The sequence below is a fragment of the Phalangium opilio genome, unplaced genomic scaffold, assembly GCF_054372755.1.
Source record: "Phalangium opilio isolate 3A_F unplaced genomic scaffold, DU_Popi_V2 ptg000011l_1, whole genome shotgun sequence".
Taxonomy (NCBI): Eukaryota; Metazoa; Arthropoda; class Arachnida; order Opiliones; family Phalangiidae; genus Phalangium; species Phalangium opilio.
The window spans coordinates 4,202,649-4,228,239 of record NW_028324147.1 but is presented as its reverse complement, the minus strand read 5'-3'; the positions used below and the strand labels follow the sequence as shown (position 1 = coordinate 4,228,239).

At 35.8% G+C, this 25,591-nt stretch overlaps 1 protein-coding gene across 3 annotated transcripts in view; it reads right to left on the bottom strand.

Annotated features, from left to right (window-relative positions):
• The window catches only part of LOC149709963 (uncharacterized), a 176,960-nt gene that overhangs the window by 93,715 nt on the left and 57,654 nt on the right, over nucleotides 1-25,591 (bottom strand). The window contains exons 1-2 of one of the 3 annotated variants that reach the window (XM_089858387.1): nucleotides 18,601-19,006; nucleotides 1,792-1,936 (exon numbers count right to left, since the gene is read on the bottom strand). In XM_089858387.1, the coding sequence (XP_089714513.1) occupies nucleotides 1,792-1,936; nucleotides 18,601-18,858 (403 nt within the window). In that variant the 5' untranslated portion in view covers nucleotides 18,859-19,006. Of the gene's footprint in view, nucleotides 1-1,791; nucleotides 1,937-10,198; nucleotides 10,744-18,600; nucleotides 19,007-25,591 lie in introns of those variants that run through there. The other 2 variants (XM_089858383.1, XM_089858379.1) reach the window with 2 other exon arrangements.

The window sequence follows — 25,591 nt, the reverse complement described above, 5'->3', positions numbered from 1 at the left end:
GATATAACAGCCTAGAATATTGGGATATGGCCCCCCTTCCTAAGACTTGGCGGAAATGACTAGGATAAAAAGATTAGTTCCGGCTTGAACCTTTTCGTTATAGTCCACATATTAGAAGGTTCCTTTTTTTTAAAAACCTCAAATTCATTTTCATAAATATTAATTACTAAAGCGTACACGTATTTCATTTCTTTAGGATTAACTATAATCCTTCTATAAGGGGGATTAGGTTTAATTAATTGGAATGAAGATTAGGGGAACCAGTTATCGTTTGATGTTAGTTTTGTTTAAAATTTAGGCTAAAATTTTAAACCTTATACGTTCCTAAACTTTTAGGAAGTTAATTATTTTTGATGAAAGTCTGAAATCACGTTTTCCCATCTCAAAAACCAAAGTTGATTATTTTCTTAAGCCTTGGTCTCAGAATTGCGGGAATTAATTCAGGCTAAATTTTAAACCTTAAATGTGCCTAAACTTTTAGTTACTTATTTTTGATAAAAGTCTAAAAGCAAAAAACACACAGATTTTATCACGTTTTCCCAACTGAATCGAAGTTGATTATTTTTTTAAGCCTTGGTCTCAGAAATATTTAAATTTTCGTGAATTAATTACTACATTTAACTTAATAAATATTAGCACATATCGATTAGTACAAGAGTTAATCATTCAGTGGCATTTATCAATAATTCGAGTACAGTACTAAATCAAACGAAGCTTTGATTTACTTTTGCCAGTAAAAATTACAGAACTAAATCAGACGACGCTTTCATTTTGATTAGTACATGTTTAAAATGAAGGGAAATAAGCCATTATAAAACAGCAAAAATAAAATAATCTATGGCTTGCGTTCAGAGTCGACTCAAAAATAAGACCGATTTATTCGAGATAAATTAGACGGAACACAAAGAGGTTGGCACGAATAAGCAAGCTCTCTAGTCTATTATTGTTAAGGAAACTAATTATAAAAGATAATTACAGTATGTTTAACGCCCCCTAAACGTCGGCGGTTACGTCATTAATTTTGAAAAATCCTCTTTTCTAAAAAGGCATTAAAAATAATTGCCAAACAAGAGACTGAACTTTCGATTCCACGCTCCTAATATCCCATGCAGTCATAATGATTCCATAGGTGTATTAAAACTACAACATTGTTAGCATGAATTTTAATGCGTTAAATATGAATATAAAGCTGTACTTTTAAGAGTAGAGAAACCGTGGTCAAACAGAAAGAAAACCTCTAAGGTTCTATTAGAGCTACATATTCATTGTTAGCATGAGAAAATTCATGGTATTGCGGTCGCTTTCGCAAAAGATAAAACTTTTAGAGGTAATTGTTCTGCAAGGAATACCTAGAACAAAAGCCCCCTATGGCTAGCTTATGGTTCGTTCAATTTATTCGATGCAATACGTGCAAAGCTAAAAGGAATTATACTCTATGTAAATTACCACCGCCAATTAAGCAGCTATTCCTCATTCCCTTCGATATCACTTAATTACCTAATATAAACTGAACATTGGAATGAAGAACCCTCGCTTCGTTTTCATTATCCAAATTGCAACGAATATTCATCCTCTCTCATCATAACCAGTGCATGGTTTAATAATTTCGACGATTAGTTGACACCAGAGATTAAGTCTACAGGGTCCCCCGCTTTTAATAAATGTATTTCAACCGAACCGTATCGATAGAATAACCATTTTTCAAAATTGGGAGTTGAAGTTCTTGTTTTCAAAGCCAAGGGGATCAATAGAGTCTTTGAGACGATGGACAAAATAATCAAAATAAATTACCTGAATAATTAGACTCGACTTCTTCGTGTAGGACGTTTGGGTCGAAGTATAATTGGTGTGGGTAATTATGATGGTCAGTAGTGTACGCTGCGCTGGTTGGTGCGCTGTGTGGTACCGATGGTAAATCGTCCAATGATGGATTACCCTGGAAAATACAGAAAAACAAATTGAAATGATCAGTACCAGTGTTTACTATAATTTTAAATGAACACAAATCAATAAACAAACGAAGTAGTTAAGTTAAAGTAAATATAAACAACCCCTTCTTCCTTGAGTCACCTTCAATCTCGATTTTTAACAAAAGATGGCCGTTGAAAAGATGTATAAACTAAGAGACCACGTGACACTGAACAAAACAATTAATTTATACAGACTATAAACGAAATTATGGTCGTAACTAATTGATAAAAGAGTCTATGGTATAGCGTTGTTTACAAATGCGGCATTTTTAATTATATAGTTAAAAACAGACATAAGTATTATACTTGGCTCAATGTTTATTTTAAATTTTACACCCTCCCAAACTACATCAAACAATATAGAGTCTACATATTTTGGAAATCCACTTTATTTTAGACAAAGACTTTAAAGGGACCTATACCAACAACATACCCTTGTCCCGGATAGGTCCCCTGGAAACCATCGAAATGGGTTTAGGACAGAACTGAGATGGGACAGAGTAAATCAACAATTCGAAACAAGAGTTTCGCCCCGGCTATTGGGTCTCGGCGCACACAAAGAATGGCCGGTGTGCATGAGAGAAATAATTGGGACGTGCCTGTACTCCAATTAATTGACTCTTGGATATATTCATCAAAGAGAGCCATTAAAAGTCTACAGCGTCCTTTCAAAAATATAGGCTTCGCTAAGCCTCGGCGAGTTGGAGGAAACCTTGATGGGTGTTTTAGAAAAGGGCTAAGGGGCTTTGGGATTTGACTACTAAAACAAACATAAACGTTCAAAAGCCGATAAGGTGTACCTGAAAGTAAATTCGCCTTCCCCAGAAGTTGTACTTCAGCATAGTGACGGATTTAGTCAATATAATGACACCTGAGGGGACACCGCTACACACTTTAATATATGGAAGACGTACGTATGTACCGGTACACGAGCCTTTCAATCAATCTTGTTGGTTAACCAATGTTACCGAAAGCTTACGACAGTACCAAACTGCTAAACAACTCGTAACTCTTTTACGGTCTACTACTAGTTTTGCATGATGAGGTATACATTCACCGTATATACGATAAGAAGGATAAAACTTATCTATAAAAGATACAGACATCCTTTGTGTCTCTATATACCCCAGCTTTATAATATCACCCCTTTCGCATATCCCTTTCAATACAAGAGAGCATTGAATGAATGAGATGCGAATTGATTTTCAAGGTCAATAATTGTATCGTAATATTAAGGTAAGGTGAGAAGCGACTTCCTTAAGCCTAATTTAAAACTTTCTGAATCAGAATGTTGGTTTCAATTTAGATTCATATTTTCCCAGAATATGCATAGTTTTCAGACGAAGATTCATACCATTTAAACCAGGAAGTCAGACTACTTGGCAGTGCACTTTGTCCACCAAGTAGCCTGGTCTCCTTGTGTAAATGGTATGAACCCTCCTAGTCTGAAAACAACGTATATAATAATCGTGGGTGCTAAAGCACATAACATGTTAAGCCTTGGTTTTAATCTTCAAGTTCACGAGGGACAATACGCAATACCACGTGAAGTTCTTTGTGAATAAGCCTTGGCTTAAACTAAATACTGTCAAATGGTTTTTGAACAAAGGCTTACTCTTATAAAAACTATTGGTATTAACAATAATTTCCTCGAAATAAAATCATTGGTTTGTGTCCAAAATGATTCTGGTACAACACCTTCTTGCAACACCTTCACTTTAGCTCGACGTTGAACCTAAAACAGGGACCAACTGGGCCTAGGCCTAGCTGGGATAAAGTTGTTTTTTTTTTTACAATCTCATATCGTAATCTTCTTCTTCCATAAACGGACTGATAACGAAATGGATATATAATCAAATGCAATATATAATATAACCAAACAAAGAAAAGCCATATAGCCAATATTATTTTCTAATCTAACGCAACACGATATGATATCAATACGATAAGACTTCTCCAATTCTTGGAACTACAGTAATAAATAATACGGAAAGGCTTGCTTAGGTCTGCAAAAGAAGATTTAACAAGAAATAAAACAATTTTCTATTTTACATATTTTTTTTATCACGTGACAAGATTATGGCAACGAAATACTTTTTTAGTTAGGCTTAACTTTCTAAAAGTCACGTTTAGAAAATTAAATTTCTTATTTTTATATTTGTAGTCCATGAGCCACTTTCTTTGGTTAATTAAATTCGTTATAAAAGAAAATTCAGTTGCAAAAACCAAGCGGCTCAACGTGTATAGCTCGCGCTGTTTGAAAATTAAAATTTCTTATTTATATTGTAGTCCATGAGCTGCTTTCTTTGGTTAATTAAATAAATTTTAAAAGAAAATTCAGTTGCAAAAACCAAGCGGCTCAACGTGTATAGCTTGCGCATTAATTACTACAAAGATAATCAGTCTAGAAAAATAGATGTAAAAATAATTTCATGTTGTTTACGGAAATATATTAGTATTATATGTATTTAAATTCTCAACAAATTCTATTATAACTTTGAAAGTTTAATATTATATTTAGAGCTTAAAAATATAAAGCTAATTTTAGAATTTATAATTAAAGCACTTGCTGACGTAAAACTCATGCAAATTGCGTGAAAATTGGCATAATTACAGTTATAAATTTAACAATTATAACGCTATAAGAGCATTATCAATTCAGCAGCCATATTACGTGTAATTGAGAAACCTGAACTACATTTTATCTCGTTTATCTCACAGACTGATTACATTTAAATGCTAAATAGATAAAGACGAAACAAAAATACATAACCAGACTACATGACAAATAAAAATACCATCGTAACTAAACACCAGTCGAATTTGAACTTTGACCTTTCAACCATAAAATCTTATATGACCTTTCAGTTTCAGAAAGTTCCCCTCTCTAACTTTCGATTTTGTGGGTCAACAATTCGAAATTTTTGGTACATTAAACGATATTATAGCCAAGGGCGAGTAAACATAATGTTTTAATTGATTATTCAAAAAATAACTAGCCATAACATGTTAGAATTAGGAAAACAAATTGGTAATTATTTCTAGACCTAAAGGGTAACGACTACTTTTTCTCTGCTAGCCTTTACATTAAGGTATAAGTCCGCGATACCTTTGCATCTAGCGCTTACTAACAAAGGACTGGAATAGATATAGTTATCAAAGAAAAAGAACTCTATATCGAAAATATTTTTGTAAGAAATTCAATTCGGATTAGGTTACGTAAGATCGAAACAATATTGATTTCTTACATTTTTTCTTTTCGTCAATAAGGGTCCTTATATAAAGAATTCATTGTGAAGGAATTATGCCATGAATATTCGCAGTTCTTCTTTATAGAAATATCAACAAGAAAATGAATAGGTTTATATCAAAATATATAGATATTCATGCGATGTTTTAATCAATTCTTGGCAAATATCTTTTCCCCTCTGAACTATACCCGACCATGGCCCGACATAAAAAATTCTTATTTTAATGACAGCTTTCTGATAAGCATATATATAGAGTTGGGGATCAAAAAGGTATAAAATAAAGTTTGGATTTGAACTTTATTTTCTTTTTTATTAAAAGTTTTGACAAGTCCGAATTTGTCAGTGACCTTGTCAAACAAATGGACAAGTACGCCAACAGAATATACAGCTGTCAATAGTTAAAAGGTTGATGAAAAACTATTGGACATAATTTTATTATTAATAAATTTAGTATCATAATAAAGGTAAGTTACTGCAAGGAAATTTCAGTCATTTTTAAAATTGGCGGAGGGTCTGAGACTGGGTAACTTACTTTCGAAGGTTCGCAGAATCACCGCCAGGTGGGTCGAGCGCCACGCCATCTGACCGTGATTTTGCAAACCTTCGAAAGTAAGTTACCCAGTCTCTATGGGAGTAGTTTCCAGACCCTCCGCCAGAGGCGCTGGATAGGAATAAGGCCAAATAAGCTATGAATAAATACATTTTCCTACGCGTTAGGGCCCTTTGTGTGAATCAGATGACGTCACAAAACTGTACAGAGGGGTCTGTATTGAGACCTTTCAGTTCTGTTAATAGTAATACCTCACAGTTCAGGCATCCATATTAGCGGACTTCAACTTTCTTCGTGCATTCAACCCACCAATATGGTCGTGTCAACCCCCAAGCTCTCTATTGGATACCCCCATCCCACTGACGTCACCTCTAACACGTCATTAGAACCAAAACTCTCGTATCGCCATACTAATAACTATAAGGTTACTTTTAATTTATGAATAATCTAGAACATTTCCTAAGTCCTTGAAAGTTAAATTATAACGGAGCTAAAAATAAAACTAATGACTTAACTCCACATACACCTTCAGCAATTTACAACAGCTAGCTTAGAAAATTTAAAACACACCTGGTTTTCCCTTCATCAAATCCCATAAATTTCGAAATTAAAATCGATAAGAAAGAGGAACCTCCAAGTTAGGATATGTTGCCAATTGAAGTATATCAATCAAAAAAATATTTCGTGCCGTGACTAAACCTACTTACTGGGTCTAACCAAGAAAACCCATCACGAAACTAATCTTGTGCGGTCCCACTATTTCAACAAAAAAAGTTTTGGTTTTTCCAAAAAACTCTCAAAAAATTTCAAAAGTAAATCAGAGATGAAATCGAAAATCAATGTCGTATCAATCATTTCAAGCCTGCATTGTACTATTATGAGTGTATATATCGATGAAACCTCTTCTTAACTACTTAGTGTCCAGTATGATTTAAGTTTCGCTTTCTCTCAAGCTCCATTGGTCGACCAATCCAGCTAGCGATTTTGCAAGCACTTTCAAGTTGCTCAAAGGCTATAAACTTCCTGAGATACATGAGTAACAATTTCGTACAATAAATAAAACCCATATCATAATATAGAGCAATATTTCACCAAGAAGTGATACCTAGTTTATTAGGGAGAAGGTATAAATTCGCCACATTTAGAACTAGCTTTATCTCCAGTTCAAACGTATAGTAGGTCCGGAGTTAATCCCCGCCTCTAAATTACAAACAGCAACTCATTGGTTCTTGAAAACTCACGTCAGCGCGACGTGACTGACGAAAATTACAGTCATATTTTCCGACTGAGGAGAGGCGAAATAGCCCGGTCTCCTTTTACGTCCCCCCTTGTATTTTGAAAGGGGGACTGCGACTATAGCGCGCGAATTTCTTATACCTTCTCCCTAATAAACTAGATATCACTTCTTGATTTTACGTAATCGAGTACAATCTTGAAAGGGTCCTAACTAAAGATTAAATGACCTATTTTCTACCGCTATTGTAGGTCCTTTCATCGAATACGGGCCATCAAAAGATGGCTCTAGAGCGTACTGTACACCACCTCTCTAGGCGATGGGCTAAGCTAACAAAACCATTCGTATACTTTTCTTTATTTTTCAAATTTCCGTCCTCAGACATTACCAACCGCACGAGAAACCGTTATAAGACAAACTCCCTTGGGAATAGTTACTTTCGTCGTCCGTATTGGACACATCAGTAAACCCTAGTAAAAACAGCCCGGTCTTAAGAAAACAGGCCCTGAGGTCTGATAGCCAATCTAAGGGGGTTTATCTCCTTTAATTACGAAAGGAAGATGGGAATGGGGGGACCAGCATTGGGGGTTTAACCCCTTAATACCCATGGAATAGAGTACCGTGTAAAGCAAGCGTGGGTTGTCGACAATACCCCGCGCAAAACATTCTTGATTAAAAAGGAACCTTGAAAGAATTAACGTATTTAACTTATAACGCGGCATGCATAGACGAAAATGTTTACGATGCAATGTTTTACTTCGTAATTAGATTAATTAGTTGGGGTTGTATATCGAGGAAGTGTATTTGTATTAGGTAGTACTCATGCTTGAGGAAGCGTATAGAAATAGTTTCTTATTCGGTTAAGATGCTGAATGAGTTTTTATCGACGACAACAAAGTTGATGAATGAATTTTTTTTCAGAAGTGACAATTAAAGGGTTCGTCACATCTTTGATATTTTTAGTAAAATAATATAATTTTGTTGGTTTAAAAATTACTATTACCATGTGGGAAAACTAAAGAACCAATGTTAAATTCCCTGACAAAATTCCCAAATATTTTAAACCCATTTCCGGACCGCTTCCCTGGACCACTGTCGATCCACTGCTTATGAAAATTCATCGTTAATTGCATGTATTGCAAACTTGCGTGGTTTCTATCACGTGCTATGAACTCTTAAAACCCAGAAAACAAGCAACACTTGTAAGTGACGTAAATCCACGGCAAACTAATGGATACTCCATAACCCACGCAAATACTAGGACACGTGGTATAAACAGTCAGTTGTGGGTTGGTCAGAATACGGTATAAGGTTTTGCTTTGCATAAAACTAATGTTGTTATGGTCAAAACATTGAAGTGTTTTTCGTAAACAATTGGAATCTCGATAATAGAACTAATGAAGGATTCAAGGAAAAAGTAAGGGAGATGAAATTTGACGTTAGATACACGAGTTAACATAATATTTCATAAAGTTGGTTTCAGAAATATGACACTGAGCTGTTTCGATAAAACCAGGAAATCAAAATGGTTTTCAGATTATCTCCTACAGTTCGGGGTTGCAACATCAAGTGTACATCGTTTTATGAGTATATATGAGGGTGTTTCTGATAAGTCTGCATGCATAAATTAAGATGGATGTTCTTTGGGAAATCAATTATGAGTCGAAAATGTAACTTCTATCTCCATTACATTTTGCCACAAGGGCCATGTACTGTTTAATTATATGTCAGACTTATCACAAACGTGCACCCTGTATACTAAGTTCTAAACACACGAATGGGTCAAGTTCACCTCCATTCCTCAATAACTAACCAGATATCAAACTTAACTTACGGAATACCCTTACAATAACGTCATACTTAAATCGTGTCCAGAATTATATACTATAAACCTTAACTCGTAAGGTTAGATTCAACTACATAGATAATACTAGTATAAACATATCATAATTTTCACCGCCAAGGCCTAACTATTAGATAAGGCATTGTTATCTAAGGCCTAGTGCAGCCTGCATTATACATTAAAGGAGTTATGATATTATAAGATCAAAGGCTTGGAAAGTGTGGGAAAAGAATAGATAGCTAGGTACGGGTTTCCAATCTGGCATTTTTACGATAAAGTGTATCACCTCCTTTCGCCTCGTTGTACTAGTAAACGCGTTCTAGTCTCCGAGCTGTCACAATAACAAAGGTGCATTGCATGGACCCTAGGCCTAAAAATCCATCGTTCATATATATACCTTTACTTTGTGTACAGTTGCAATGGGAAAACTCGACTGCCAGGTGGAGGATTCCAATAGAACTTTTCACTATAGCTTAAGCAATATCATTGCTGAAACCTTGGCGTTATATTCTCCCATTTCATCAAACACACCTATACACAGCTTTAGTTAAGTTTACACCTACAAATAGGTGACGGGTAAACGTACGAACCATCGTTAGAATTGGAGCTTAGTATTTGCAGGGAAAATGTCAAATAAATGAGAAAAAACTAGGTTAAAATAATGCTAGGCTATAATGTTATGAAGTCAAGTTTGAAATGTTTTTATTTATTTTTTATTATTATTTATATGATTGTCATATTCCCCTTTTGCCCCCCTCCCCCCATTTAATAGAGGGTAATGACGTAATAGAGTTACTGTAGAAGCTCTAAAAATTCAGGGAAACCTTTCAGTGAACGTTATACGTAATATGATACACGCTTCTAAATTCTCATTTGTGGTCACCTAATGTTTCACCTTATGTTATTATTTTTAAAAAAAATTATATATATGGAAACCTTCAACATGGTTGAAACAGATTTTAATTTCAAAATTCACAGACTTTCCCAGGCTTTAATGCCACTTTTATAATTGTATAAAAGTCACAAATAATGTTGGCGATTTAAAATTAAAATATATTAGGGCTTGCTAGGATCACTATACTGGACCAATATCAATCTTACTGACGTTTAAAATTACAATTTTTAAATTCCCTTATATTTTGGCACACGTTTTCAAAATCCCTGAATCTCGACCCATGCAGTCTCAAATATTGAGGGTAACCCCTTTTAATCAGGCTAATCATTTCCTCAACAACAACAAGGAACAACCTTACAGTTCGTCAATGTTGTCACCATCACCAAGCAACCAACTTACGCGATAACCATATATATCGAACTATATTTCAATGACCCAATAAATTTAAAACTTACATTTTTATCGGAGGAAGATAACATTTTCAAATAAGAATCGAGACTCCATCTTTTAAATAAATTATGAGCGGCTTTTCTTCGGACACTGTCCGAACGCCTTTTAACCCTTAAAGGTACAACCGGTGGTTGAGGTAAAATATTACTATTCCCTTGTTGTAACGCTTGATTAGCGTTGGTGGCCATTGTTGTCAAGTAACCAGGATGACTAACGGTCCTTGAGATCCCCGATGGTCTATTCAATGGCATCCATCCTGCTTCAACCATACCAAGACGGTCCATGTTTAAATCTTCTTTCAATTTTTTTTTTAAACTACTACTACCACCACTTCCACAATAATTTGAGATATTTCACCATGATTATTTATATCACACGCGCCGCGAGTTCACCATAGCAGACGACACGAAACAATGTCGGACAAAACCGGCCAATCACGTGGTGGGGATTCCCCTATTATATATCACTCGACTAAATTAACGTAGAGCTTGCTTTGTTGGAACTGCCGATTGGAGTAAACTGAAGCTCTCTTCGGTTTATTTTTCCCGACTATCCTGAAAACGCGTGCTGATGAGACTAAAATTGTCCAGGAGAGAGTGAGAGAGAGTTTTGGGAGAGAGATAGAGAGAAAGAGCGAACGTATGTGTGTCTCTACTCTCTCCGCTCACATTAAAGGGAGTAATTCTCTCTTGCTCTGTTTCCCTCCGTTCCTACACCAGGGCACGAGCGGAACACACTGTCAGAAAAATATATCTCAAAGAGATAAGTTTATTTTGAATTTAAGTCTCCGTCGCTTTTTGAGTATCCAGCTCAAGTGATGACAGTTCGATACGAGTTGGAAATATTGGGCGATTTATTGGGATATTTTGACTTTCAGTGAATTCATGGGACTTGGACTGCTATCCTCGATATTTTTAGGCTATGACCAAATATTGAATTGAAACGCGGGATTTTTGGGGGCTCTGATCCAAATACTAGGCTGGAACCTTTGATTTTTTTAGGCTATGACCAAATATTGAATTGAAACTCGGGATTTTTGGGGGCTCTGATCCAAATACTAGGCTGGAACCTTTGATTTTTTTGGGGCTTTGATCCAAATACTGGGCTGGAACCCTTGATTTTTTTGGGGCCTTGATCCGAATACTGGGCTGGAACCCTTGATTTTTTTGGGGCCTTGATCCGAATACTGGGCTGGAACCCTTGATTTTTTTGGGGCTTTGATCCGAATACTGGGCTGGAACCCTTGATTGTTTTGGGGCTTTGATCCGAATATTGGGCTGAAACCGTTGGTTTTTGGGCTGGGATTCAAATATTGGGTTGGAACCGTTGATTTTTGGGCTATGATCCAAATATTGGGCTGGAACCCTTGATTTTTGGGCTGTGATCCAAATATTGGGCTGGAACCCTTGATTTTCTGGGCTATGATCCAAATATTGGGCTGGAACCCTTGATTTTCTGGGCTATGATCCAAATATTGGGCTGGAACCCTTGATTTTCTGGGCTATGATCCAAATATTGGGCTGGAACCCTTGATTTTCTGGGCTATGATCCAAATATTGGGCTGGAACCCTTGATTTTCTGGGCTATGATCCAAATATTGGGCTGGAACCCTTTTCGTTTTGGGCTATGATTCAAATATTGGGCTGGAACCCTTCTCGTTTTGGGCTATGATTCAAATATTGGGCTGGAACCCTTCTCGTTTTGGGCTATGATTCAAATATTGGGCTGGAACCCTTCTCGTTTTAGGCTATGATCCAAATATTGGGCTGGAACCCTAAACGTTTCGAGCTTCGATCCAAAAATATTGGGCTGTAACCCTTGATTGTTTGGGCTATGATCCAAATATTGGGCTGGAAACTCTTGTCGTTTTAGGCTACGATCCAAACATTGGGCTGGAAACCCATGAAGTTTTGGGCTACGATCCAAATATTGGGCCGGAACTCTCAATTTTTTCCGTCGTGGTGAAGCAGAGACGATTATTTTGTGACATCAGCCGTGCTGGACTTATGGTGATAAACGTATGTTAAAACAAAGAGAGCGTGCTAGAGTTACAGCTGTTAGATCCGAGAGAAAGTGTTTTTTTCATCCGACTCTCCGTTAGCACACGATAAGTTCGGTACATTTTCTGATTCCGAGATTCCCTCGCTATAGCCCTGGGACTTTTGGGTACACGTAAAAACCGGAGAGGTATGATTCTGACCTTTGAGTGCGACGAAAGATTGAACTCTATAGGCCGTGCAGCGTGGCCCTGCGCGATTCGCCAAACGGAGAGCGGAACGTAACTAAAGAGCCGCGAGTCTAGCTAGGGAAAGGACTCTAGGCTATAGTGCTTGTCTTGATCCAATTTCTCTTTCCTCTGCTTTCCGAAAAGACGAAAAAAAAGTCCAGATATTGAAGCAAATCATCTTCCATCGCGGTGTATCTAAAGTTTAACCCTTTTCATCCCGCAGTGTTACCAAAAACCTTAGCGAGTCAAGTTGAGTTTGACTTGGAACAACCCAAAACTTGAACTGAATTGAACTGAAAACGTGTAGAACCCTAATTTCACTAGAACTTGTAACAGTTGAGCGCAATTGAAAATTGAAAAGCACGTGTGATTTTTATTTGGCGCCAAACTTGAAAATTAGTTTAATTCAGGCTTCAACCTTGGAGTCTTTGGTCTGTCATAGACTTATTACACATCACATCACAGACTTCGAACTTATGAAATACACGAAAAAATGTACGTTCCGTGGCTATGCACTTAAAAATCATTGGAAACGCGTGCGCGCGTTGAGAAATTCATCTTAAAGCCTAAAAACTTTCTTATCTTTTATATAAAAGTTTCATCCCCTTTGGTTTTATCCGAATCTTTCTTGAAAGCGAGGAATCTGAAGAGATACGGCGCTAGACTTTAATCGAATACAGAGATTAACATTATCAAAGGGGGTGAGCTGCCATTAAGATATAATCCCGGTCGCTGTAGCCTGCTGTCGCGCGGGTCCCGAATCAACTTTTCTGGCTTTCTAGCAAGAATTTTAAGAAGCCAAGTGCACTATGGGATGGGGAGATTAAAAGCAGGGTATGGGACGAAACTGATTCTATAATAAAACATCGTTGGTGGGTTATGACGAAGAAAGATTTTTAAAACACTTCCCGTTGCCCTTTAGGAAGTTATATAAAATCTTCATTCATCGAGAGGATGTTTTGAAAGACATTTTAAATCATTGACGAAGATTTCTTTAAACAATGTCCTTATCGAATGATATACTGAAATTCTTCAAATAATTTTTAAACAAATAAGGTCACAAAAAGTAGATTCGATTTTCAAGGACAATATGTTTCTATAATTAAAATTAAATTAGAAGGCTAGCATGTAAGATGATTATTTCAAATTGGAATTATTGAATCCATATCGACAAAATTCAAATACGTTTCAATAAGTTTATCTGCTGACGTAATGCTATGTTTGGACTGTAATTGGCCACCCTACATCCACTTGAACTTAATTGCAAGTACACTCTTCTATTTCGTAAATGCATACGTAATTAAAATTTAAAATAAATCATTATTTTAGATTGTCTTTTAAATTAATAGAAAATATCATAGTCTAAACTTTCCTTTAATTAATTTTAATAATTATTATTTAAATACTTTTCTTCAAATATGGAATTAATAAGGTAGCTATTAGTTAATTTATTCAAATGAGACTAAAACTAAGATATAGTTACGTCGTTATGATAAGGGAAGTCGAGACTTAAACCCCCATCCCCAGGAAATGATTCAACTTAACAAAAATTATCATATACCGATAAATGGCCTATATTTTACTGCTTACTGGAGTCGTGTGCGCGTGGGTGGTTTAAAAGATAATTTTTAACTGTAAAGTTTAATTAAACCAAAGGCAGGAATGACGCTTTTACAATAACAGAGATTACGCGCCTGTATACAGTATCAATTCTACCTAGAAAGGAAATGAAGATATGACAAGTTATAGCTAGGCCTATATTAGCTAGTTACGTGTTTGGGAAGTTGCCTTTTGCGTCGAAAAATAATTAAAGCAGATACTAATAACACGTTTTATAATTCTTAATAATCTGCAAAAATTAAGGAGATCACCTTGAAATAAGCCAGGAACACCTCAAGTGGATTTTCCCTTTCATATTTTAAAAAAAAAACCCCGTTAAAATTAAGGAATCACCCATGGTTTTCCGAAAAATATTTATTTTTAAGTAAATATTATTTATTAATTATTTACCTTCATCAGGGATGGATTTAATTTTAGAAGTAGGAATGGAGAACAGAGTAATATGGGCGCGCGTCAAAGTCCTGGACCCCCTTCCACGGGACGAAGGGGTATGAAAGAAGAGGCGAGTCATAGCGACAGAGGTAAAAAGGAATTACGTATTTTTCGCCGTCCCCGTCAGCAACGTCATCAAAACGTAGTTTAAGTGAGCCAATAAAATAATTTAAACTTTTCGTTACGTGTTGGAGGGAGGGGCTCTATACTGGGCAAGATGTTCAAACACTAGTCTTTGTCCGACTTTTTAAAAAGGTCTAGATTATGGACTTAATTTAAAACACTCATCGTTTTAAAAATTAAACTAAAAAATTAGATTTTCCCACCGTTTAATAATCTTAAAGCGTTGCTGATGAAGGGCTGCCACGCAGATTTATGTAAATTACTTTAACGCACTCTAGCTACTAGAGTGTACCCGTGGGTTCGCAACGAAATGGTTCGGAATTAATTTTGTCGGGGGTCTAGGCATATAGTTTCTCACAGCGTCATGTAGGTCCCGTAATTACATCAAATACTCTGGAGCTATATGCTAATGCGATTTATTCCTAAAATGAGGGTTCAGGGTGGAAATCCAAGCTAGTGTACTACTAGGGCATGGTCAGTACGCACTGGGGCATTCTGCTTCTGGTATAGGGTGCAGTAAGTGACACAGGATTGATTTGCATGGGTGGAACAGGGGTATTACCAATCGTTCAAACCAGGGTTTAACTATAAGTGAATTACCATAAGTCTGAAGAATCTCTGAGGGATTTTGCTTTTAATAAAAAGGAGAATATGTGAGTTTTCGCATTAAATTAATGTGGACATATGAGAATTTTTGCATTTAAATTAATGTGGACATATGAGAATTTTTGCATTAAAATTAATGTGAAAATATCGGAATTTTTGCATTAAAATTAATGTGAAAATATCGGAATTTTTGCATTAAAATTAATGTGAAAATATCGGAATTTTTGCATTAAGATTAATGTGAAAATATCGGAATTTTTGCACTAAAATTAAAGGAAAATATGGGAATATTTGCACTAAATTGAAGGTAAATATGGGAATTTTTGCATTTAATAGAAATGAAAATATAGGAATTTTTGCATTAAATAGAAATGAAAATATAGGAAGTTTGGCAATAAATAATAGGAGGAACTTTGCAATAAATAAAATGAAAATATAAGACAATTTCCCCGATTGTCTCTTGAAAACTATATTATTTTCAGTTTTCGAAAGGCCTCTTTACTCAAAGCAGACATCTGGTCATAAACTTGTGGTTTAATTGGAAATGTGATATGGGATTCCGAGAAACAGCTGATGAAACTTTAATTGAAAACATGGATTAGTACGCGTATACCAAGGATGGGGCATTGTTAGGTTTATTAATAAAGTTACGAATCTTATACGGGATAGTGGGTTTCCAATAACAGTCTTCCGCATAAATTGCGTGACATTCAATGAAGTAATTAAGATTAAGCCACTGACCTTACTGGGTTAATCATTTTTATTTCAGTGTGAATGGTTTATAAGTTGTTAATGGTGACGTAATATGATGACGTCATTTCATGACCTAATTAAGATATATTCTGATAACGTAAACAACTAAATCCTACTAAATACACTCGTTGGAAAAGATACGAAGTAAAGAATTACTATGTCATAACTTTAAATTAGTTAAATCTGAAAATTTTCAAGATAATTCATTTAATATTGTAAATGAAGGTTTAAATTTACACCTAAATTAAAATAATTGGATTTAGGGATTGCCATGAGGTTTTGATAAAAATGTGAAAATAAATAAGCTAGATTTGTTATTTGAAATTAGACAATATTTCGAAAACGTCACAAGGGTGTCGTTTTAATTTGAACACGCTCATTTGAGCTGCGATACAAAAACGTACAAGCTATAAAAAGAAGCCTATAAACTTCCCAATATTTACAATCGAAGGCGTAATTTTTATTTACAAGCCAATTCAACGTAAGAATCCCAATCAATCAATAAAGATAATTATTATCCCTTATAAAGTTTCTCCTCGATTGACTCAAACCTTTCTTCCCCCCCCCCCAATATTACCACTCGAGCGATAAATAGAGAGGAAGGACATTTGCCATAAACCCGTCGTCCCATGCACATCATCTAATGAAATATTGCACTATTAACTAACATTAAACACAGAAGAAAAAAAAATAAAAATTAAGTTTAAAAATTGATACTTAAAAAATAATGTAAAAATATTAGCAAGTATCCGACCCCTCTGTATCATGAATTACGTCACAAAAAGAGCGTCGTATAGTCTAGTCTGTCTTGTGTATAGCAATGGTGATAATTCTAGCGAAACGATTGGTCGGATAAAAAAAAGTCAAACCGAACGGTTACGGATTTTCTATAAATTTACAGACTGACTTGATCATTTCATTTCTAATAGCAATTATATCAGTCCGAGGCTTAGTGAGGCATCATTATAATTTCCCGCCTGTACTATTTATTTGTACGTGTACAATACAATTTACAGTGAGTGTTATACTTATTGGTTTTTCATCCGCTAGAGGGCGTCAACATATCGACAGGTTAATGATTCAGTGATACAGATAAGTGGTTAATAATGGAGGGAGATGATATAACAATTTTATCGGATATCCTATAAGAGTGCCGATCTCAAAATATTAGATGGAAAAAACCGTTACATCGGGAACATTTTGTTTACCGAACTTGTATAATTACTGATGTAGCTGTTTTTTTTTTTTTGGTATATAAAAGCAATAATGGGTCCTTATAATTATGAGTTTTTCGTTAATCATGTATGGTAGGAAAACGTTCTATGTCTTTTATTATATGCAGATAGATTGTGTGGGAAGTTTAATTGCAATAGGTTCCTACCTATACAGTAATTGTTATCATAAGTTTCCTATACTTCGTAATGCTAGAGACTTACAGCTCGAGCTAGTTCGAAGGAGAACGACAAGCGAGAATTGAATGACTACACTCGGTGGCTAATTTTGCAGGACCAAGTTCCATCTAGCTCCTATTTAGTCTGCATTACTAAGCCTTTGACAGCAGCGCCTCACCAGGCCTCCCTCGCTTTACCTCGAATCTATGACCTACCTCACTCACTTCATGACAAGCTCCAGTTTCTAAGTTACCAGTAACAAATTTATAATGGAACATATCGAATAAACCTATGGTTCTATGCAGTTTCTGGATACGTTCTGAACTTACGCTTGTTTTCATACGCGAGTTGCCCCTGCATGCATGCTTATGTGCAACTATATTTTAACTTCGTGTTCTCTTACACCACATCACTCTCCGTTATTCCTATTTGCTTTTGTTATAACTGACTTACAACAGAGCTTACAAGCGTTGAAAAAAATCGTAAAAAATTGCGTAGCAACGAAAGTGGAACGCTGTACGCCATTGACTTACATTTAAATATAAGTGTAATGCAACGAATAACTAAATAACTGGGTTTGGTTTGTTGAAAACCGACGAAAATGAAGCCAAAAAATATATATATATATAACTTTCTGGTGATAAACACGATACATGTATGTGTATAAACACGAACGCTCACTTAACGTGTTGCTCTACATCAGGGTGGTAATTAGCGTAATATAATATTCAAATATCCAGAAATCCCACCCACCTATGAAGAATAAATAAAACAAACTACAGTGAAAGGTGTTTCAACGTCATACTAGAACCCAAGGACAGGCGCCAAATTACTGAATTCATATTCTTAAACACAATTTGTAAAAATAGGTCATTTTCAAAAATCAAAGGTCAGGGGTTAAAATAGAGTCTAGTGTTTGAACATCTTTCTTTTCTTAGGACCAAGCAAAGACTGCAAATACAACTTGAAAACAATACAGACGACCAAATTTGGTGCAAGACTGGTAACGTTGAAGCATTACCTGAAGGTCTTAGGGTTAAGGTCCCGTTTCAACCCCCTACATAAAGCAGACGACACTGCGTGACCCCCCCCCCTTCACCCTTTTCAAATGGGTCTCTATTGCACCTAACGAAAGTTTCCCAAAATTTACCTATTTGTAACGTAAACCATGACATTAATACAACCCAAAGTTCTCATCCCAATTTTTATAATTATCAAATTAATAAACCTTAAGAATAAAGGTTAAAGTTCAAACCTGATTATGTACGGGACTAATAGATCGACTACTTGAATTTGAATCACCAGCAGCACCACCACTACCGTTTTTCCTTAAACTTCCGTACAATTTTTCAGTTGATTGTCTTAATAAAAATATCAACAAATTCTTATTATGATGGTGATGAGCCGAATGTGTCCCTCCATGATGTAACGCATTATGCAACCAATGTGGAACGTAACCTTTGACCCCTTCACACTCCTCCATTTCATCCGAATCGGAATCCTTCCCGTGCATTTAAATACGAAAAATTACACTAATCCACGTGCAATTTGCATAAATTGTAATTAAAATTCACTGTTCCTCGCGCACGTAATTTTAAATTGTCATCTCGCGCCTTTTAATTCTTAGGTTAGGCTTAGCGATTTAAACAAGTTAGCGGTCGCACTGACTGACTTATTCTGAGTGTGGAAACAGAATCAGATGAAATCGCTTCTATGGAGAAATACAAAGGCATTCATTTGAAAGGGGGGGGGGGAACAAAATAAGCATAACTAAAATGAGCAGTCGAGTCTCGAGAGTGACTTGGAAAAAATATATATTTTTTAAAACATTCTGCTACTGAAGTCAGTCCGACCTCGTTCTGTATACTGTATATTTTCCCCCCATTATTCCACCCCCGCTAATGGTTAAAGAAAAGCTCTGCCTGCCTGCCTGCCTGACGCAAAACAAGTTCCGCTTGAAAATTATTAGCCTCCTGATTTGCGGGAGTATAGGTGATATGACGTCATTGTTCATGTATGGGCTATTTTTTAAAAAAATTACTTAAATATATAGGTCCATTTCAAGTCGAAATAGTTCTATGAGATTTTTCCCTAAGATAACTCGAAAACGGTGTCCATTGTGGCATAATGGAGATAGAAGTTCATTTTCATACAACATTTTTGACTCAAAATCGCCCATAGAACACCCCACCCCGCTCTTAATTTCTGGCATACCTTTCAATAACACCCTGTATTGCCTTCTACTAAATTATTTAATTTCGCATTGCATTAACTACCGAGTTTTTTTAGACTTACAAATTTCAAAAAAGGGCAGAGTCTACCTTTAAAAAAGTGTATAGACTACATACACTTTGTTTGTGTGCTGTTTTTTCTACACCCACACTATGTAAATTCTTGCTTGAGAACATTATGTATACTTGTATATAAAGATAGGAGGGGATTTTAAACTTGGCCAAATTTCGAGAAAAGAGAGAGTTTTGTCCCTATCAGCTGGAAAAAACGACTAACAGTATTGGCGGTGAAATGCCTTTATCATTTGCAGCGCCCAGAGATTTCTTGTTGTTTTATTTCAAGTTTCCCAAGAAACTATTTGTAAATCAGAACTGTAAAGAAACAAGTAGTCCACAGGGTATCAACTAACAGTATTAAGAACCCTCCTGGTACAGATAATAGTAAAATACATGCCATCGCAACCAGTCTGGGAAATAGCATACTTCCTCTGGTGCAAAACCAGTTTATTAATTGCTTGGACTATAGTATTTTAATTCAAAAAGTGGGGGTTACTGGTCATCGGGACCAGTTTACTAATAGAAAATCTATAGAAGAACAAAGGCTGGGACCAGTCCTGAGACCAGTTTATTATTTAGGACACTAGGGGGGGGGGGTCACTGGTCCTAAGGACTAGTTTAAAAAATACCCTTATTTCACAGACTGATCGCAACTGGGGTTTGCTCCATATACAGCGTGTTATTCTGTAACTATAGCAATAGAGTGACGTCATAACTGTGTCATATTCTTGAAGACAGTCATGCAACCAAATTAAGATTATTAATTTTCTTTTAAACATCTTGGGAATTTTACATCAATTTATAAACTACCATAATTAATTCCAAATTAATTAAAAACTAAAACTAAAACTATATTAGATAATCTTTTCGTTTACACAAACCTTTGGGGAGTATTCATTCTAAAATTAGGACAATTAAAACGCTGTAGGCATATTTTAATTAACACATCCCTAATTACTAAAGAAAACTTAAATTATACATAGATCACACAGACAATGCTTAGGCTTACGTAAGACCGCGCCGAAAAAACCACCTAGGGATGGAAAAAAACCTTTATGCAAAAAAGCGGCTGGAAATTCGCTTTTCCTCAAGGCGATATCACAGGGGAGAATAAATTAGGTGAATGGATTTAAAAACATCTCCGAAGACCCTAAACTGAGTCCATGGCAAACAAAAGAGCCAGCACGTACAGATTCCCTCCTTTGTTTTTCAGCCTTCATTGTGCCAGCAGTCAATTACCCGAAGTATAAATACAATTATCTAATTTTCACTAGTATTTTTCCACCTTGGTTTTTAACAACAAATACGTAACCAGAAATGAATAATTTCTCCTTCTTAGAATCTTTAACAGACTGTCATTTTCTGGGCTTTTGTGCTTGAATTAAAGGGGAGGGGGTTAAATAATCGTTACCCCTAAACAATGACCACGTGACATTGTCTCCCACGACTACCAATGAGCTTCGAACCCGTATATAAATAAGTTCTATTTGCGTCACGTGGTCTGAACGAGTAAACCTATGGTCATTGGTTCTAATTCATATGTGAATAGCCAATGAAACGCGAGGAAGCTTTAAGCCCTTCCCCTTACCTTCAATCAGATATTAGTATGGGGGGTCTATGGCCTCTTAAAGATTCCAAGTACAGGGGCTTCGAAGTTATCAGTCCACCAAATTTGGTCCGTATTGTTTGAAGCCATAACTAAAGTCTTTATTAATTTGCCACATACAACCGGATGTAGTTAAGTCTTCAGAGAAAAAGGTGGTCAACACACTAGACTGCATTTTACCCCCTTTCTGATAATGGTCTAAACAGTTTATTTTAAGTGATTTACTTCCATTTCACTCCCCCTTCAAAAAAAATTATAAAAAAAAACCAGGTTGTATTTTTTCCTTCTGTTTATACAACGTAAATTAGTTAAAGATTCACAGCTACAAATTAAGAAAAGGAAGAAAAAAAGTCTGTTCAAAATTTTACTCTTAATTATAAAAATAGCCTAGGCTTAGGAAAAATAAAGGCGTAACTTAAAACTTTAGCCCCAAAAATTTCAATATAACGTGATAGATAGAGAGGCTTTGAATCTTAAAATTCAATGAACCGATAAGTTAACATAATAGACCAATTTTCACCTATCTCCGATTAACCTAGTTTCCGGGCCATTCAATAATATAACAGACTATTTCAAAGTTAACTTAGATCAAGCTGGCTATTTAAGCTTAAACTATATTAAGCCTTGGTCAAATTTAGGCCAGGCATAAGCAAGTACCACTGTACCAGTTACCTTTATTAAAATAGTCCATTAATATCGAGACTGAACGGAAGAGGTGTTAGGCCTAGCTCGACTAAACATAATTCCATAATTCGGTCAAGGCTTCTGGAGGTTTCTAGACTGTACATTTTGAAAAAGAAAGATATAAATAAAGAAAAGGGGTAGCTAGCTGCTGAGGAAAATTCTATAACTATAAGTTCTAGATCTAACATTTTTTAAAAGCGTGACCAGCCACTTAGAATACAATAATTACTTAACCCTATTCCCGGGTAGTTTAATTAAAACTTCGCACCCCGAACTTCCGAACTATGGGTACTGAGAATTTCACGGGCGACGGTGTACTGGAGGGTTGCATATGCGCCAGTATCATCCTGCACTCACGGAATTCTCACGATCTATTTGCCTAGTAGCAGAGCCAGTCACGATATTTTAAAAGATCAAGATTCGAATTGCGTGAAATATGGGGATCTTAGCGACGACGGTCTCATGACCTTTAGAGGTTTAGATTCAAGATATATATTCTATCACGATCACGAAAGCGGACTATAATCTTGAACTTTCAAGTGAGGAGTACCAGGTGGAACACTTAATGAACAATAGAAGCCCATAATTTAATGATGTTAAGATTAAAAAAAATATTTGAGAATTTACGAAGCTTCAATTATTTATTACCCTAAGAAGTTTTTATTTTCAAAAGTTTCTTTATTTAGCTTATCAAAAAATCCTATTGTTATTATTTTATAAACCTAACGTGTTAATCAAACCATAAACGTAATAATTATTTCTTAATTTATGTCAATTAAATTGACTCAATTACAAAATTTGTATAAAATACACCCCGGAGTTACTAATTACATAAACGTCAGCTGAGAAAATATAAAGTTTTCTAGATCTATTTAGGTTTTAATTATGTTTTGAAATTATCCCTCAAAAATATATATTAAAAATTAACTTCACCATGCATGATTACGTTAAACAATTCAGTGCTTCTCGCCATTATTACTTCCTAATTATGGCCTTCTCTTCCCATCACTATTGTCTAGCATCCTTCACGAAATAAAAAAATATTTTTTTTTTCCAAACATAACGTCTCACATAAATTTTCTAGTTATAATTCTGTTACTAGGCTAGAGGATTTTGTTTTGTTTTCACCAAAAAATATTTAAAATGGACTTTGATCGTCCTTTGACTTAAGGCTTTTCGTAATACGTGTTTTGAAGTCAACCACAAAAGATTCGGGATCAAATTACTGTTCTTTCTTAGAATTAAATCTTGCATAGTCTTTATAGATCAAAAACAATTTTTTTGCAATCGAGGTTCACTGCTGAAACATAATAATAGATAGGAGGGAATATTCAATTAACCCTAAAGGTCAATCAAGGATCAATTATCGGAGTTAATAAATCTCTCAACACGATCTGCGAATTTCATTTCGCGTCATGCTTGAGTGTTTGATAGCGAAGATACCAGGGTTAAACAGTAATATTATGTTAGGTCCATGGGGATTATACGCAATATTACGATTATCGCGTTTCCGGGTATCGGGTATTGGTTTGGTTAGACTTCACTGTCTGGACAGACTAACAGAATGGTCATGTTTCGAGGAAAACTTCCCTATTACGTAAATCATTGTCCAAGGTTTCAAAGGAAAGGTGAAGAAAGCATTGTTCAAATTTAAACAATTAATATATCCATACTTTGATATTCTAATCAAGTGATCAGACTTCAAAAATGTTGCATTGCAAGCACCAAGAAGTGATATCTAGTTTATTAGGGAGAAGGTATAAGATGCCTCAGTATTCGCGCGCTATAGTCCCAGTCCCCCTTTCAAAATACAAGGGGGGACGTAAAAGGAGGCCGGGCTATTTCGCCTCTCCTCAGTCGGACAAATACGTAATTTTCGTCATTCACCTCGCCGCGCTGACATGAGTTTTCAAGAACCAATGAGATGCTGGTTGTAATTTAGAGGCAGGGATTAACTCCGGACCTACTATACGTTTGGACTGGAGATAAAGCTGGATTATAAATGTGGCGAATTTATACCTTCTCCCTAATAAATAGATATCACTTCTTGATATAGCACTTTATACCTAGTTTAAGGGCATCTCTCTCTACTTTCACTCTACCTTCATAAATGCGCATTAAAAACGGGATAAAACGGGAGGTTTTCGTCTCGTTTTGTATTTATTAATGTAGAAGGGGCGTATAGATAGACTCACTAGAGGAATGTATTGTATTCCCCGTGGTATTTATTATATAATGGCGCCCGGATACCAACCAACTTTATCTAATTTATGTATCACCATTTTTCTACTAGAAACAAAAAAAAAAGGAAAAAAATAATTCCGAGTCATGTTTTAGCCAGCCGCCCGAAATCCGTCAATACTACGGACATTCATAAGTTTATAACCTACGTTTTTCCAATAAGTTTGACTGCTGTCAAAGTGTAGGTTGACAAGTAGTTCCTTGAAAGTTGAAAAGCGCAAATGTGCCTCGCAAAGGCTTATCAGTGTGAGAAGCGATAAAAATATGAATCTCGGTTGATAAATTCATTACAGTTTCAGAAATTTACCTAAAATCGTCTACCCCAGACCAAGGCTTAACCATTAATGAAATTTTAGCCTACGTAATAAGCCTAATTTAAAAATTAAAGTTCAAAAGCACGTGCTTTCAAATACTCGCGTCAAACTTGGAAGATAGCAACCCCCTCTCCCCCTAACACGACGTCACCAAACAAAACCCCAACCTGAGAGCTCTACAACTACAGGGAAACAACAAAAAGGTTGGGCTTGAAGAAGCCTCCTCCCATTTACATCTACATGATGGGAAATTTTATTAAGTGGAAGGCTAGTGGGGGAGTAAATCTGAATGGGCAAACAGGGGTGTGACGTTAGATAGGAGGGATTTCCCCAGTACTGCAGCCTATATACTTTGTACTACTGTGTTTCCATACTTTTATGGAACATTATTATAAACTTATGCTTCGGTATATAATAAGGGATAAGTGGTGTCACGTTCAAAACGTACAAAAGGTACGAAATAGAAAAGAAAAAAAAGGAGCGTGTAATTTCGTTCTCACTTTTTCCATCATTTCTCTTTTGAGTGGGAAGTAACTGAATTAATTCCCTATTTCATATCGATTGTTCCCGCCACTAGAAAGAATGCCAAAAATGTCCTTTCCAACAATCAATGACTTGCTCGTTTTTCTCTTTTTTTTTTGGTGATTGTATACCTCTGCACCACGTCCGTCCCCTCACTTTCTCTCTCTGATATAATGGAATTTTTTTGATATCATTGCAATTTTGAAATAAATGAATAAATTATAACGATAATAAAATCAGACACGCGTTTAAAAAATCAAATTTCAAATCGGATTTAAAAAAAAAACACTTCGTTTGAGCAAGAAGTGATATCTAGTTTATTAGGGAGAAGGTATGAATTCGCCACATTTCCAGCTATCTCCAGTCCAAACGTATAGTAGGTCTGGAGTTAATCCCCGCCGCCTCTAAATTACAACCAACATCTCATTGGCTCTTGAACGCTCACGTCAGCGCGACGCGAATGACGAAAATTACTACGTATTTTCTGACTGAGGAGAGGCGAAATAGCCCGGCCTCCTTTTACATCCCTCCCTAGTATTTTGAAAGGTCGACTGGGACAGTATGGCGCGCGAATACTTAGGCATCTTATAC